Source organism: Molothrus aeneus, chromosome 14, assembly GCF_037042795.1.
Source record: "Molothrus aeneus isolate 106 chromosome 14, BPBGC_Maene_1.0, whole genome shotgun sequence".
NCBI lineage: Eukaryota > Metazoa > Chordata > Aves > Passeriformes > Icteridae > Molothrus > Molothrus aeneus.
The window spans coordinates 3532422-3550662 of NC_089659.1; the positions used below are offsets into that span (position 1 = coordinate 3532422).

Genomic DNA, 18241 nt, shown 5'->3' on the forward strand with positions numbered 1-18241 from the left:
ATACAGGAATGTACAGAAATGTGCAGACAATATATGGGAATGTACTGGAATGTGCAGACAATATATGGGAATGTACTGGAATGTACAGGAATGCACAGGAATATACAGGAATGTACAGACAATATATAGGAATGTACAGGAATGTACAGGAATGTCCAGGAATGTACAGACATACAGGAATGTAGAGAAATGTACAGGAATATACAGAAATATATAGGAATGTACAGGAAAATCCAGGAATATATAGGAATGCACAGGATTGTACAGGAATATATGGGAATGTACATGAATCTACAGGAATACATAGGAATCTACAGGAATACATAGGAATATATAGGAATATAGGAATAGATAGGAATCTACAGGAATATATAGGAATAGATAGGAATGTACAAGAATTTACAGGAATGTACGGGAAGGACTGAGCACAATGGCCACAGCCCTTCCCCAGCAAGCTGATCACAGAGGTGATTGTCCATCTCCAGGCAGACAAATGAAGGCACCGCAGACCTCAATGAGCAGCAGTTAACCTGCCATCAGTAAATACCTGCCAGCAGCCTCTCCAGCCTGAGACAGCGCAGAGGCTGCTCACACTCTCACCTTTGCTTGAGGCAGGAGGCAGCAGCTTTTGTACTTACTGTACTTTTCATGGGGGCAGTGTCCTGCCAAAATGCTGCTTTTAATTTCTGTTCTGGTGCAAGTGCCAGTGCCCAGCTTACGAGTCTGAAGTTCTGCGTGACAGTTGTTGTACATAAAGTGACAAATATTTCAGATACTGCCCTTCTCCCTACACTTCAGCCAAAAGACACAATCTTTTCCCACCTTCCTTCTCTTTGAATAGCCAGATGTCAGCACTGACTTGGGAATCAGGGAGAGCATTCTTCCAGCAGTGCAAGGAGGGGCTGGCTTCTAGGATATACTCTGTGCCCTTCTGTGCTGCAGGTCTGTGTGCTCTTGAACTCATTTTCAAGACCTGAGAAGTACTTTGCATAGATATGTTCCCCTCACTAATCTGATCTACTTTTGCAGTAATTTGCATGTGTTTAATTGCTGAATGCATGACCAGAAACTGGGACAGGTGTCTGCAATATCCTCAACATCCCAGGGTGTGCAGGGGAAGTGTGGCTTTGTTGCCCTATTTCTCTCCTGCCTGGCCCTGTCCCTGCAGCACCTGGGATGGTGCTGGCCCTGCAGGTGTCAGCTAGAGGACATAGCTGGATCCTGGCCTGAAGGGATCTGCTGTGACAAGGCCTCCAGAGTCCTGAGCCTGCACCTCAGAGCCCTGTCTGAGCAGGAGGCAGCACCTGCTGAGCTGCCCCAGTCCTGCTGGGAGCAGACATCAAGGGGAAAGAGGCAGAACTGATGGGCACAGGAATGAGCATCACCTGCTCTGTGAGCACAGCAACCCTGCTCAGAGTTACAGGCAGCAATCCCAAAATCACCACCTGCAGCACATCATCCTCAGGCTTTGGAAACAACACCAGGCACTTTCTACCCCGAGCTGTGAAATCTGGGAGCTGATGCACACCGTTCCTGAGGGCTGCTCTCCTCCCTCTGCCCCCCAAGGGCCAGCAGCCAGGCCAACCCAGAGCCCTTCCTGCTCCCAATTGTCCTGATTCTGCACCTCCAGCTGGATTGCTCTCAAACCCCACCACAGCCTGAGAAATTGCCTTTTCCAGAGAGCAGCCACTTAATGGGGACACATTTTGTTTCCTGCAGTTTGCCATGGCAAACCAGACCAGAAGGGCACACTCTGGCCAGACACCCACCTAAGGGCAGAGAAGCAAGGCCATACATAAATTTTGGGAAGGGCACTACATGAATTTGGCCATTTTGGGGGAAGACAGGGATGCTGTTACACAATCTTCTAATCCTAGATGGGCTGGGAACTGATAAGGAACTCACATTTATGTTTTGCTAGAGCATCAGATGTCTCCAAATGGCTGTTCCAAGCCTTCCCAAGTCCCTTCTCTCCATTACCATATTTACTTAAGGCAAAATCTTAATAAGCCCCTTTTGTTAACTCCCTTAACCTCTCCCCAGGCATGCACAAGGCCACCCATGCCCACAGTGTGGAACACATGAGCATTAATGCTCTGTTTCTGTGGAGTCCCAGAGAAGAATTATGACCAGGCGTTGCAGAGCTGGGAAAGGGAATCCAAGAACTTGCTTTTATTACAAGATGTTTTTTGGTGTGAAGTGCTTGGTGATTTAAAACAGATTATGTTGACCCACCACAGAACCCTGGTGCTTTCCAAGGCCATCTTCACCTTCCACTGCTGACCTGCACTAACCCAACCCTCCACCCCACTGCCTTCCACAGTGCTGGTGCCTGAATCTCACCTGTCTGCTCCCCTTTCCTCTCCTTCCTGCCTCACAGCCTGTGCTGCCAGCATCCTCCTGTACACACATATTGCCATATCTAATATACAGCCACGAAAGCTCAAAAATGCTTTTAATAATTACTTGGTATTTAATTAAACATGCAACAACCAGCCTATTAGAGTAAATTAAATCTGAGTGAGATGTTTGAACAGTGACTAGTGAAGATATCAGTTTCTAAAGCTCTCAGAAGGATGGAGGAAGAAAACTGGATTATGTCAAGGGAAAGTTGATGCTGGAAGATGAGTGATGCTTCCTAAACCTTTCCCCCACATCTCTGGGCAAGTGCTAAATGTGTAAACACAGAAATTATTTTTTCCTCCCTGAGGAAAAAAATTAGACAGAGCTTGTAATTCCCTGTGCTGTCAAGACCTCCAGTGCAGTTTGGGGCTGCAGAGGTAGGAATTCATGTTATAAATAAAGCAATGTTATTACTTTACATGGAAAATAAAATGTTATTACTTTACATGCAAAATAAAATGCAGTATATCCAGCTCTGAGCATTGAAACCACGAGACTCTGCAACAACATCAAGGCACACAGGGCTTTGAAGACATTGCTTTAACTCAGGGAAGGAAGGCTTCCTGTTTCAGGTTCTGAAAATTGCTAGAAAGATGTCATTTCCCAGGAGTTAGCCAGAGGCAAACAAATCCTTTAAATAATTTAAGACAACTAACACCTCCTGGATGAAACCATCACCTCAGCTAGGCTGGCACAGATTGGCTTGACCAAAAACTTAGACTGGTGTTTGTTTCATGTAGAAAGCAAAATTTGATCAGCCAGGAAGGATGAAATAGATGGTGAAGAGCAGAACATGAGGAAGTGAAGATGAAGATGAAGTAGATGATGAAGAGCAGAACATGAAGAAGTGAAGATGAAGTAGATGGTGAAGAACAGAACATACTTCTGACACGGGGGTTCAGTTAGGTGAGGCATGGTCTCAGCACAGAGGATGGCAGCTCTGGGGTTGGAAAAACAAGGAGCAAGCAAACTGATGCAAACCATCTCCCCTGCAAACCCTCAGCCTCCTGCTCCCAGAGACCTGGCTCTGTGTCTGGGGTGACTTTCTGCAGGTGAATATTCTGCACAGCTGCATCTGTGGCCCCTCAGGTGACAATGTCAGTGGGAGGGAATGGTGTTAGAGGAAAGGGCCAGCAATCAGCTTTGGCAGCTGTGGTGTGGACAGAGCACTGCCCAGACCTGCTGGGACAGCTGGAAAGGGCAGGGCATCAATGGATCTGTTCTAGGGAAGAATTTCTACTGTCATAGAAGAAGCCAGCATGATGGATGGATGGATGGATGGATGGATGGATGGATGGATGGATGGATGGATGGATGGATGATGGACAGATGGATGGATGGATGGATGGACGGATGGATGATGGATGGATGGATGGATGGACGGATGGATGGATGGATGGATGGATGGATGATGGATGGATGGATGGATGGATGGATGGATGGATGGATGGATGATGGATGGATGGATGGATGGATGGATGGACGGATGGATGATGGATGGATGGATGGATGGATGGATGGATGGAGGATGGATGGATGGATGATGGATGGATGGATGGATGGATGGATGATGGACGGATGGATGGATGGATGGATGGATGGATGGATGGATGGATGGATGGATGGATGATGGATGGATGGATGGATGGATGGATGGATGGATGGATGGATGATGGATGGATGATGGATGGATGATGGATGGATGGATGGACGGATGGATGATGGATGGATGGATGGATGGATGGATGGATGGATGGATGGATGGATGATGGATGGATGGATGGATGGATGGATGGATGGATGGATGGATGGATGATGGATGGATGGATGGATGATGGATGGATGGATGGATGATGGATGGACGGATGGATGGATGGATGGATGGATGGATGGATGATGGATGGATGGATGGATGATGGATGGATGGATGGATGATGGATGGATGGATGGATGATGGATACCTCCTCCTCCATCCATGGGTGAGTGTGCCCATGGTTATTCCAGGCTCAAGCCAAGGGAGCCAGCCCAGGCTGAGGCCAGCAGCAGTGCCCACCATATGGACCCTGCTGGTCCTCTCCCACTTCATCCACCCCAATGCTGCCTGTGGGATCCCAGAGCTGATGTGTGGGTGCTGGTAGCACTGCAAACAGCATTCACACTGCAGCTGTAGGGAACACTCCTGATTCTGCTGAACAAGTCAAGCCTATTGCAGGATGCATGAAGGGAAAAAAAAAAGGTTTCAGCAGGCTGTGGAGGTCCACAAGCAGAGCAGACTTTGACTTCACAGCCAAGTGAATGGGGAGAACAAGCTGCAGTCCCTGTCCACGCTGAGTGAGTGCTTGCTGCAGCACCAGGACCAACAGTCCTGGAGCCAAGGAGCTCTATTTGCAGAGCTGGCACAGAGCCCACGGGAGCTCAGTAAATAAAGTATCCAGATAATAAAAATACCCAAAAGCACTCTTTATTTATTTATTTTTTTCTTCTGAGGGATCTGATACAGAGAGAAGTGTAGGGCAAACCCATCCCTCCAGAAGAGTGGAACACACAGCACCTGAAGGGTCTGGTGGCTCACAGCTGGTACAGCTGAATACCTGACACTCCTTTTTGGCAATAACGAGGCTCAGACAGGAGCTTCTGTATTGTAAAACCTCACATCCCCTGCAAACCTAGCTACAAACGCTTGATGGATAAAAGGGTCAATGCTTTGTGTATCATTGACCTAGGAAAGCATCAAAGGAGGTGGTCAGGGACACAGCAGGCACAGGCTGCCCTCCCCTGCAATCACACTGGAGATTCAGGAGATGCTGGGGTAGCAGGGTGCTGCAGAGGGAAAAGGAGGTGAGATCCAACCTGTAAGCACTGAGCATGGTTTGGCTTTGCTTCCCTCCTCACCAGAGCCTCAGCTGGGAGGTCGGCACCCCCTGGGACACGCAGGCAGGGGTGTGTGAGATGGCATGCTCAGCCAGGTGACCCAGCACAGCCTGGAACCGGCAGCAGGACAGCAGCTGTGCACACCTGGCAAACAGTGACGTGGGGGGGGCCAGTCCATCTTGCCTTTTACTCCCTCCTCTGCCATTTTTTTCTGGCTGGGGCTGGCCTGAGATTCTGTTTGTGCCAGGGCAGCAGGGACTACCCACAGCTCATCCCACATGCATGCATGCCCTCCTTCCCCAAAATGATCCCTTCATCTGACTAGAGCACCTCTCTGGAGCTCCAAGCAGCTCAGCAGACCCTCTTCCTTCCACCATCCCTTTTCCTTGAATGTTCCTTTTCTTCTGTAGCCTAGCAACTCAGCACAGACTCAGAATATTAACAGCTCCTGTCCCCACACACGATCTTCTCCAGAGGCCTGAAAAATGTGATAGCAGAGAGGCTGAGAGGGGTAGGAGCAAACATGAGAGATGTGGGGAGCGTGCAGGAAGCCTCTCCCAGCATTCAGAAGCAGCAGAGCCATTCAGCTGTCGGATCTGCCACCTTCACTTAACATGTACATAACATATAGAGCTATTTATAGCCCCATTTATTTACATATTCAAATAGCAGCACGACACGCAAGCACTCGTATTTGGATTTAGGTTCTATATTGAGGTACTGGCATCCTTGCACAAAATACATTCTCTGTTGCTGGGTGCTTTAAATGTATATATGACAGGATGTCAGAAGGTCAGATTCTCAAGGTCTAATTTGGTTTTCAATCAAATCAGATGAAGCTTTCACTTGGGGGGAGAGCTACTTTAGCATTCTGCAGTAATCCTCTCCAATGCTGCAACATTGCTATTGAAACAGGTGGCAGTTTGGAACATTGCTCACAAATAGAGCCAGCTTTTTAATACATGTATATATATATAAATATATACAGGTGGGGGGAGTTTTGCCCATGTGAAAACATGAATAAAAATTTAAGCAAGGCAGGAAGGGGTGGGGGGGGTGAATTATCCTAGGCAGTTTTCTGCAGTAGGAATTCTAACTACTGCAGGAATGCTGGGGTGCAAGCTGAAGTGGTTCATACCAGCACCATACAACACTGACATGCTCAGAGCTAAAGATAACTCGGCTGCTAGAGGAACAGATGGAGCACTGCAATGCATAGCCCTGTTCAGCTGAAGGCACGCTGCAAAGCATCCAGCCACAGCCTCTCCTCCCCCCCAGCACGACTCCTCTCCTGGCGTGGGGTGCAGGCACCTCCCAGGAGCTCAGGGAGCTCTGAGTGCACCCAAATGGCCCCGTTTGGGAACCTGCCTGGAGAGCAGAGCATGGGAACTCTGCTCCTGAGCGCTGCAGCAGGCTCAGCTCAGCCCTCCAACGTGTCCTGGAGGACTCCCTGCTCCTCAGGGAGGGCAGCACCCTGGAAACACTTGTGGCATTCACATTCTCTGAACACAGAGAGACATAACTCCCTCTCTCACAGGATTTTTCCTGAAGAAGAGAAAACAGTTCTTATCTCTACTTGCTGCTCCTGTTGTTTTTGCACGTGTGGAATGTGTTAAGAAGATTGTTTACCTGAAGTGATTTGTCAATTAAATTCTACTAAAGATTGTTTTGATTCATTAGCCAATCACTCCCAAGCTGTGTCCTGGCTATCTCAGACAGTCACAGGTTTTTCTTTAGTATCTTTTCTATAGTATCCTTTTAGTATCTATTTAGTATAGTTTTAATACAGTATTAATGTAATATAGTATAGTTTTAATAAATCAACTGTTCAGCATTCTGAATCAATGGAGTCAGATGCCAATTACTCCCTATGTTGGGGCACCCTGAACTGGATAAAGACTCACACTGGGGGATCACTCTTGACAAGCATTGCCACCAGGTTTTGTTCATGTTTCAAACCTCAAGGTCTGAGCTGGGAATCGGCCAGTTCACCCCACAGCTTTGCCATAACCCAGAATTTCCCATTGTGCAGACAAAGAGATTCTGCAAACTCTCCCATTAAGATATCAGGTGAATGCTGAAAGGCCTCCAGGCAGAAACAAGCAGAGTAGAACAAAAAGCTTCAGAGGCAAGAGAGAGAATCATTCCCTTGTCCAGCAGTTCAGTCTTGCTCCAGCAAGGTTCCCACAGTTCACCTCCTACTTATGGCCAAATCGTGTCATTTGGCCAACAAAAATACTCATCCAAGGTCATCACTACTGTTGAAAAAGTCACAGCCCATCAGCACGAGCACAGAGGAGCCCTTTTGGGGAAGCAGTGGAGCTGTCCCCTCACAGGAGGAGCCTCAGGCAGTCTGGTGGCAGGACTGCTGCTCCACCAGGCTGCTCCCTGCTCCACAGGCACAGAGTCCTTGAGACCTCTGTCTCCAAAGGAATTCCTGGGGCTTTGTGCAGATCCAGCTTCCAGCTGGCCACGGCATTTGGAGAGGCTGCATGGTGATCTTTGGCTTGTTACTTAGCAACTGGGCTGAAGTAGTGGTGAATTCACCGGGCTGTCACTGCAGTCACAGCAGAACCAGGAGCAAGGGCACAGGGAGAGCTCTGCCATGGCAATGGGATAACTTGTGAAGCATTATGGAAGGCAGGCGAGATTTTTCCCTTCTACAAGTTGCCATAAATGCAGTAAATATTGACATATGAGTCACACTGACCTATTTTCTAGCTTTTAGGCCAGGACAATCTCTTTGCAACTGATTTCAGAAGCAGTGAATGGGGAGCACTTCAGGCTCCTTCACGAATTCACTTTATTCTTGACTATTTTATTCAACCCCTTTGGAAGAACCATCCCCATCTTTCAGGCAAACAGGGGACCACTCCTTGTTTAGATGTGAGTCCCCAGTCCCCCACCACCCTGCAGAGCACCCCTGAGGCCAGATGCTTTCCTTGTCCCCACACTCCATCTCAGTCCAAGGGATGTTTCAGCACAACCAGTGGGAATTCTGTTAAAGAAGGGCATTGTGTGATGTGAGCAGGTGTCCACATCTGATCTTGGCTTTTTAGGCAGTGTCAGTGCTGGTGAAAGTCACCCCAAGCCTCAGCACTCACAGGATATCACTGCTGCTAGGATAAAACAATCCTACCCACAAATCTAAGGATGGCAGGTGAGGTGTGTCCCTGGCATCAGCTTTGCAAAGGTGTTTCTGGAGATCAGTGCATTTCTACTCCTGCCCTCTCTCCAGAGAAGCCACAGAGCAGGCAGTTGTGCCTCCTGCATGCAAACACGACCATCTCAAAGCTGCCAAGTCCAGAGTGGTTGGGAGGTTGCTCTCCACCCTGCCACAGCCATCTTTTATTGCTCCCAACACCCCTCCAGCAGCAGCAAAAAGCCTCAATAGCACCAATATGCTGCTGCTTTCCCTCAGTGGGTCGTGTGTCTCCCACTTCCCACTGCTGGAGAAGCAAAGGGAGCAGGTCCTGTGTGACTGATGGCAGTGTGCACATGGGCCTTTGCCTCCCCTGGTAACTCTCCCCTCCAGGAGATGCAGTTTTAGCGTGCAGAAGCAGCACTGCTTGATTTCCCAGCCATGCCATGCACTGCGGCCCCCCACACCAGGAGCTGAAGGGACAGGAGCTGTGTGACTCCAGCAGAGGAGGGCACAGGCCCTTCCAGCCCTGAAGGAACCCTCCATCCCAGCTGCCTGCTGCAATACCCTGGTTTGGCTCACACAGAAGCCCCTTGTGAATCAGAAAAGCACAAATCCCCACCTGCCCATGCCTGTAGGGGTTGCCCACCCCAAGTCAGAGCTCTGCCATCCTCACCATGAGCAGATCAAGACTCAGAATCAATATGGTTGGGAAAGGCTTCCAAGGTCATCAGGTCCAACCTTTGACCAAACACCCGCATGGCCACTAAACCACACCACACACTGCCAGGTCTGCTCAATTTTTGAGCTCTGACAGGGATGGTGACTTTACCACTCCCCTGGGGAGCCTGTTCAGATTCTTAACCACTCATTCAGTGAAGAAATTTTTCATTATATCCAACATGAATGCCCTCTGAATCCTTCTCCACCACCAAGGCCCCACAGCCCCCTCTGCTACCTACAACTCTTCCATCCCAGGAGCCTCCAGCAATCCAGCAGGACTAAATCCCCTGCAGCACCATGACAGAGCACCAGCTGCAGCTCAGCACCAACCTCCTAGCTTTCCCATATTTTGGCAGTCCTAAATATTCAGCAGCCTTGAATACCAAGATGTGATGTATGCACACACACAGAGTTTAGATACCACAGAGTCACAGGGCTGGGGATACCCAAGGCTACAGAGAAACATTTGCAGCACTGGAGTGTCATGTCATACTTGTGTCTCACAGCACATAACTCCAGAAAACTCTGACTGCAGGATTTAAGTGCTTTAACCTTTGCTTTTAAAAAACATTTGGATACCCAAGGACATAGAGACTGAGGAGTATCTGCATGTCATTTCTCAATTGAAAAGAGACAGCAACAAAACAGAACGTTTTCAATCAAGACTAAGGAAAACACTGACACATTTGAAGAGAGTAGATGGTACTAAAAGGCACTGCATAATAGTAGAACGTTCTTCTTTAAAATCTTGGTTTTTAAAGCTCAAGGTATCTAGAGCAATGGAAAATCCTTTTCAAGGGCACATTGCAGGAAAGTTGGGTTGTCTAGTATTGCAGGTGTACATATATTCCATAAGAAACAGAACTGCAAAGCCTGCTCAGGACACATTCCACCACAAAGCCTATTTCAAGCATGCTCAAAAGATGGAAAATTTAATGTAGTGAGGAGAGTGATGCCCCACTGATGATGGCATAATAGATTGTAGGATGAGCTATCCTGGTCAAGAACACTCTTACACAAAACCTGGTCCACTTCATTTTGGGTTAGAAGCCAATTGAAAACCCTTGCAGTTCATGGTTGTCTGGAGACATGCTTTACATCTCTTGAGCAGGGAAATCTGCCAAACCAGACAGCTTGTTTTTGAAGCAAGCTTTGAGAAGTTGGGCAATAACAGCCACGATGCTTCCTGCTGTAACCTCCAAGAGATCCAGTGCCAGCACCAGAGCAGTCACTCCAACAAGGCACAGCCTGGCAGCAGGGGCACGGGGTTGGGAAGCAGTGAGCCATTGGAAGAGGCTGCCCAGAGAAGCTGTGGCACTCCCTGGATATGTCCAAGGCCAGGTTGGATGGGGCTTGGAACAACCTGGGGTGGTGGGAAGTGTCCTGGTTTGGAATGAGATGAGCTTTAAATTCCTCCCAACCCAGCCCATTCTGAAGCAAACCATCGAGGTCAGCTTTGCCAAGCCCCATGGCCTGGCCCCTAACCCCTCCCCACTGCAGGCTGTCCCCCAGCAAAAGGAATTGGCAATGCCACAGGCATCCTTCCTTTCACAGCCCTCTTCCTGCAAATGTTTTTATCTGGAAGCCTTGTTTCCTACACTAGCCCTCTGCAACAATCCTCTTGTAACTTTTCAACTTGTCACCAGGTTTATAAAACTTTAAAGCTGGTGCTATAACAAACTGAAATGATGTTATTGCAGATGTAGGAGAGCATCTTGGGATGAATAAATTATAGGAGGCACAAAGAAATCATGACTATAATGGCTGGATGCTCCGAGCTGTCTACGGTGTGCAGACGCAGGAGGGAGCAGGTTTAGGACTGCACAGATCATAGGGCAGGAAAATTGAAGCCTTATGAAGGGTAACCTCCTCTTATTTCAAATGCATACAAAACTTCTGGTAGTTTTCCTTATTGAAATAGTTCATTAATACTTCAAGAGAGTCTGAACTTTCTGCTGCTAGAAAAATACATCCCCAGAGATTGCCTAGAGAGGGAAAAGGCTGCTTTGGAAGGATTAGTTCTGGTCTAGTCCCACCATGCAGGAATATACAGCAGATCCTGAGCAGGCCAGTCCTCAGCTGGATGGAAGGAAGACCTGAGGCTCTTTCTGAAGCCATTGGTGCTGGACACCATCAGAATTGCACCCCCAGAAGCAGACCCTTGAGGTGAGTGACTCTGGGCAGCATTCAGGCCACAGAGCACAAGGACAGACACCCCCAGCCTGCTCCAACTGGGTGTGACACGAGCTCCACACTGCCAGAGCTCTTCATTCCCCAGCTCAGAAATGCTGCTGGACTCCTCAGGAACCTGGCACCACACCAAGAGACCTGAGAGTGTCACTGCCCCCGTGCCACTGCACACCCACAAGAGTCCATAAACACCTGCAGGCTGTTCCCTTAATGCCCTAAGCTTTAGCTTCTCTATTTTTCAGATCCTGCACTGCATCAGTGTGAAGCTCTGAACTCCATACAGAGTGTTGGGAAGCTCTCTTCAGTTTGGTCAGACAGAATAATCCTTCCAGGCCTGAGAGCCAAGGACACCATCACAGCCCCAAAAAGCATAAACAAAAGTGAACTAGGGGGGAAGCAAACTGGGGGAATGTGACTTCATTACCTAAAGCTGTAATTGGGGAATGAACCTCTGATATGCAAATAGAGCAAACTTGTATCTGCCCAAAGAGCTCATGACCATTGTCCATCTTGGGTGTAGCCTCTGCCAGGCTCCTGCACTGCCCAGGGTGTGCCTGTTAAAGGCCTTTAATAAATACCCACTTTTTTATTTTAACTCTGGCTGGCCTCTGCTCTATGTTGTCACTACAGGACACGAAATAACACAATGTGCATGCAGCTCTTCCAAGGTAAAAAGAGAATTTTTAATTTCTGACTCCAGCATTTACAGATTTCCAAAAGTGACAGTGGATTGGAGGGTGACAGTGCCACCTCTCCAATGACACTGGACAAACCAACAGTCCATCAAATTTTCCTCCTCCATGAAAGAATGCAAAACAATGAGTTATTTACAGAAAGAAGTTCGTTACAAGAATGTAAACATCAGAAGGCTTAGAAAATCTTAAAAAATCAGGGTGACACTAGGCAGCCATTCCAGGCATCACCCTGCTCACTGCAACTCAATCCCAGCTCACCTCAAAGGAGAAGAGCTGTCCCTCTGTCCTTCATGGCTCACCTGAGCTACTCAGCAGCAGCAGGAAGACATTCCTCCTCTCAGCCTGCCTTCAAATCCCCACCTTGCAAATGTGTACAGGAGATGAAAAGACTCCAGTGAGGCCTTTCATCTTCATGGATCAGCACTTCCCAGAGGGTCTGCCACTCAAATGTGCCCTCCCCAATACCTGTTTGTCCTGGCCCCTGGCATCCTTCCCCAGACATTTCAATTGATGTCACTGATCTTGGCTCAGCAAATAATCCTTCTAATCACTGACAAGTACAGAGGCTGCAGCCCAGCATTGCTTGGCCATGCTGAGGGGGATACACAGCAAGAAAGAAGCACTCCAGAAAGTGAGCTTGAAACTATGGCTGACCACACACAGGCAGCAGCTGCCATGGACCAGGAGGGGACACTTTTTACAATAAAGGCTGCAGTTTTGGTCTCTCATGACAGGGAGAAGGTTGCCACTGTACCTTTGAACACCCTGCAGCTGGTATGGCACAGGATCTGGGAATGGCCCTCAGGGAGCTGGAGGTGTGTCGCAGACATCTTTTATGAAAAATCCTTTCCTTAAGGTTTTTCCTCCTGAGAAGCTGAGAGGCCTCAGGAACAAAATGTAACCAATGGTTATCTGCTGCTGTGGAATGCAACAGGTGCATCTTTGATTAGCCCATGTTAGATGTTTTTAATTAACGGCCAATCACAGCCCAGCTGGCTCGGACAGAGAGCCGAGCCACAAACCTTTGTTATCATTCTTTGCTATTCTATTCTTAGCCAGCCTTCTGATGAAATCCTTTCTTCTATTCTTTTAGTATAGTTTTAATGTAATATATATGATAAAATAATAAATCAGCCTTCTGAACCATGGAGTCAGATCCTCGTCTCTTCCCTCATCCTCAGACCCTTGTGAACACGGTCACAGGGGTGCATCAGCTTTGGGTGTCAGAACACGCATGGCATCTACAGACAGGGCAAAGTGTTCTGTGTGTCAGAGTGTCTGGGAACACCCAGCAGAAGGACATCACTGTGCTGCCTCCTCAGAGAGCCCTGTGTCCTCCAGGACAGGGATGTCACCACAACTTCACTTTGGGAACACAGCTCCCGAGGGAGTGAGGGCAAGGAGCGCTCGTGGATGGAGCTGGGTTGCTCCACAGCTCCACAGCCAGCTGGACTCCTGTGGCCAGCAGCTTTTGGAAGCATGCAATGCCTGGTCACTGACAGCACTTGTTCCCCACCAGCAGGCAGCCAGCAGGCGCCAGGAGTCTCAGGGAAAGGCCTGGGAGAGCCAGGGGCTCTCCTCAGCCTGCCCAGCCCCAGCACCAGGGCCATTGTTCCCAAAGGATGTCTGAGGATTAATTAATTATCCTACAAGGGGTAGTAAGTAATAACACTCCTTGTGGAACAATAGAAGCTATTTGGTCGCCATGACAACCCAGCTTCACTTGTGTGCCTTTAATTTATTCATTGCACAGTTCCTTTCCCAAGCACACATGATGCCAAAAAAATGCCTTGTTTTTCTTGCCAGTATCCATGTCCAGAGCAGGGGTAAAACACAGCCCTTTCCCCGGGGCATCTGTCTCACAGAAGAATGATGCACATAAAATCCCTTCAGCCTGGAAACTTACATGACATGAGAACTCTTCTGCTCCCTAAATGTTTGTTCTTTAAGATGATTCTGATTCTTAACCCCTTTTTGAAGCTGCCTCACCACGGTGCTCAGAGATCTTGATCCTGAATAAGTTCTCACCTACAGCCACCTCATCTCCCATCCCCAAACCTTTCCACACCCTCTCCCCCTGCCCAATCTATGTAGGAAAGATGGGCAGGACATTTTTCTTATCAGACAGAGAGCCAGGAGGGATAATCAAAAGTCTAGAAGTGACATTCCTTCACATCTACAGGAGCATGGCATGGACAGTGGTGCCCAGCCTGACCACAGTCATGCCACCACCATCAAAGCACTCAGTGTCCACCACTGTTCTGCTCAAACTCTGCAGGATCCCCAGCAGCACGTGGAGGAAGGTCTGTGCCAGGAAACCTCTGCATCACAGAGACATTATTACTGTTATTGTTATAACTGTTTCTCCCCCAGTTGTGTGGCAGAGGGGAGCAGGGGCTCACAGCACAGGGGAGAGCACCACATTTACATGGCAAGGGTTGGAGAGTGCTGCTGGGGCAGTGGGTGCTGTGTGCCTGGCCACAGCTGCTCTCAGCTGCTGGACAAAGCACTCGATCAGCCCCTGTAGCCCATGGACCCCTCTCCAGCAGGAGGCTCATCCTGCACCAGCCTCTGCAGGGCTCAGCTGCCTTCCCAGAATGGTCTGGGTTGCAAAGGACCTTAAAGATCACCTTGTTCCAGCCCTCTGCCATGGGCTTCCACTGTCCCAGGCTGCTCAGAGCCCCATCTAGCCTGGCCTTGGGCACTGCCAGGGATCTGGGGCAGCCACAGCTGCTCTGGGCACCTGAGCCAAGGCCTGCCCACCCTCACAGGGGAGAACCTTTTCCTAAGATCCAATGTGAACCTACTCTCTTGGTCTGAATCCACTCCCCCTTGTCCTGTCACTCCAGCCCTTGTAAGAAGTTTCTCTCCACCTTTTTTCTGGACTCCCTTCAGGTACTGGAAGGCCACTCCTAAGCTGGTTTTTTTCCAGGTGAGCAATCCCAGCTGTGCCAGCCTTTCCAGGTGAGCAATCCCAGCCTTTCCTCCCAGCAGAGCTGCTCCATCCCTCTGATCCCTGGTGCCTCCTCTGGACTGGTTCCAGCAGGTCCCTGTCCTTCTGTGCTGGGCCAGAGCTGCTCAGGCTCACAGGGGCAGTGGCTACAGCTGAGAACAAACCCCTCACCCCCTCCCAGTTATGTTTGTGCAAGTCTTGGTCTCAAGGCACAGGTGCAGAGCCCAAACTGTCCATCCTGGCTCTGGCAGGAGGGTGACATTTGCTCCAGCACCCCAGAACACCCAGGTCCAAGCTGAGCCTGCGGGAGGAGATGGCTCAAAGTTGAGCTGTGGCCTGACAGGCAAGGTAGATGGAGCTAGGTTAAACCATCTGGCCCTGCTAAGCTGAGCCTAAACTCAAGCACAGCTACCCAGTGCCTCTGGACCCAAATCTAGGGCCACACCCACTGCCCAGTGTCACTGTCACTGGAGTGAGGTGCCTCAGGTCATGCAGAGAATTCAGGTGAGGGTGGCAGAGTCAGCAAAAGGAACTTACACTCAGGAACATAAAGGTTCATGGCCAGCTCTTCCCCCTGGGTCATTCCAACACAAATTCAGGCTTTTCAGGCAGCTTGGGAACAAAACCAACTGGTCAGGTTGTGTCACCCCCCCCTCCTCAGAAGAGCTGGTGGGCCAGGGAAACAGGGCAGGAGAGGCCAGAGACAGAGAAATAGGGCAGGAGCAGGGGCAGAGCAGGATTTTAATTGACCTGAACTGCAAGAGCTCTAAAGCAGCCCAGGACCCTCCTGCATGGGCCAGGAAGGGAGGAACTGGACAGGAGCTCCCACCAGCCTCCCCTCCCCTCAGCCCCTGGGGAAGGAGCAGAGTCTGGAGAAAAAGCCTCTGGACAGGAGGGAGAAAGGCAAGTTTAGGCAATTACAACACAATCTATGTCCTCTGCTGGGTGCTGAGGGCTTCTGAGGGACAGTCCTGGATGTGAACCTAAACCATGACCAAAGTATTCATCAAATTGCACAGATTTCACCCCAAACCATGGCTACCTGAGCAGATAATTTCATTTTTTTTCTTGTTCACAGTGGTATGAAGAGCTCCAATCTATCAATGCCACCCAAACCCAGATTTCCATTAGAAGCCTTTCTTTCCAGCACAGATCTCCAAGGAAATGTTGAATTACCACCAGCAAATGAAAACTCACTGTTTTTAATTTGGCAGGGACAGACTGACCATAAAGCCACCTTTGTATCAACCAAAAAATACAATTCACATCTACTTTTTTAAGGCATAACTTGGAGAGATGTCTCTGCCACCAGCAGAGAAGGTGAAAAGTATCTACTCTGGATGAGATGAGATGGCACAAGCTCCAGAGGTGCCAGCAGAGATCCAGATGCCTCCAAGAAACCACTGCTTTGGAAGTAAATCTCAGCCAGAAAATGAAAGAACATTTCATAGTTGGTTTTTTGCCCCTTTCTTTCTCTTTTTATTTTTCTCTTTCTTTCCAAACTTACCATGTTGACTTCAGAGATCTGGTCAATGCTGGAGATGTGGATGCTCATTCCCACTGTGACAGGGTTACCTGGAACACAAATAGGCTGGGTTACAACTACATTCAAGTCCCCCTCTCTTATCTGCAATGTTAGAATTGCCTAGGAAAGCATGGATTTGATTTTAAGCAGCCCCACATTCCATGAGTATCATGGAGTTGAATGTGCTCAAGTGATTTGATTTCTCTCACTCCCAGACTTACAGACTCACCCCAAGGAGCAGTGCAGCCTAAGCTTGATGCTTTTTTTTTTAATTCTGGAAGTTAATTACCCCCTAGTAACACAATTATCTCTGGTTATTCCAAATAATCCCTTCAGAGACCATCAGCAGGCTCCTAGTGGGCTTGCACAAGGTGGTCCTGATTGACCACACAAAGAACTCAGCACCCAGGGCCATGCAAGCCACGGGCAGGAAACTTGCTCCAGCTCACTCCTCCACCACTCTGCTGGCTCTGAGTACTCAGTCTGAAAGTCCCAAGTGAGTTTTAACACCCAAGGCACCATTCAAGTACAGGAAACAGATCTATGAAGTGAAAAAGCAGCATTTGTAAGGTGGCTTTTCAGAGCAGAGCTCAGATTAGAGAAGAGGGCAGTCCTTGCTGTGGGGTTTATGCCATGTGAAACAATTTAAAATGAGATTCACACCCACTACCAAACCCAGCAAAACTCCTCCTGTAGCTGGAAATGGGGGTTTTGCATGTTACCCCTCCCCTGCTCAGGCCCACAACCCCAAAGGCAGAGCACAAACCCAATCCCACCCCAAGAAAATCCCCTTTCCCATACATGCAAGGTAGAAAATGAACCCTTGCAATGCATCTCTAGAAAAGGAAAGGCAAGCAGTTGTGCCACTCAAGGTATTAACTCTTCCATGCACTCATTAGTAGATCTAAGTGCTGAAATATTTACAGATAATCATGAAATGGCTCAGAAAGTAATTAGGAGATTGGGGGAGAGGGGAGAACCACACAACTGGAAATGGAGTGATTTTTTAATTATGTGTTACCAGAAGTAGGGAAGCAGTGTCATTAGGGGTGCCTTGTGATTGGGTGTGCTGTTCACCGAGACCCTCTGCTGCAAATTAAGCAGCATTATCCTTTAATGGAATATGAACAACACTGAAAACATCAGAATCAACCACTGTAATTAGGCCCTGCTATGCAAATCTCCTTAAAGAGGCAGTGCAGGCTCCAGCACCCCGGGCTGGCTGACAGGGTGCCCGAGGCAGGGGAGCTCAGGAGACCTCGTGGAGCCTCTGAAGATGCCATCACAGCCACAATCCAGACACAGCTTAGCTGTGCTTGTGCCTTCATCCTTCACAAGGGAGCCAGGTGGGAAAATAACCAACAGTCACGCCAGGGAGACACGATCCTCCCGCAGCCTCTTTGTGCCAGAGGCTGACACAGGCACAGCAAAGCTTTTAAGGAAGTCTCACTTTGATAGTTTGTCTTTTTTTTTTTTTTTTTTTGCCCTGAAATCAGGGCCTTGTGATAGAAGCCATAGCAGGAGGAGGAAGTCAGAGCTGCCCTGAGGATCTTGCAGGCTAATTAGTTACAGGAGGAGAGTCAGGGCCATGCACAGGGCTGCAGCAGAGCCTGGCAGAAGCCACATTCCCATTCCAGAGCCTTTCTGCCATGCAGTGCTGCTCCCTCCAAGAGTGCCCCACTGCCTGCTGGGCTTCCAGCCCGTCCCCACCAGTGCTTGTGTCACTGTGGCTGTGCATC

At 48.9% G+C, this 18241-nt stretch overlaps 1 protein-coding gene across 2 annotated transcripts in view; it reads right to left on the bottom strand.

The window, feature by feature from the left end:
* LOC136562586 (gamma-aminobutyric acid receptor subunit beta-4) overlaps window positions 1-18241 on the bottom strand; it is a 78537-nt gene that overhangs the window by 34541 nt on the left and 25755 nt on the right. For both annotated transcript variants that reach the window (XM_066559510.1, XM_066559509.1), the window contains exon 3: window positions 16485-16552. In XM_066559510.1, the coding sequence (XP_066415607.1) occupies window positions 16485-16552 (68 nt within the window). The remainder of the gene's footprint in view (window positions 1-16484; window positions 16553-18241) is intronic.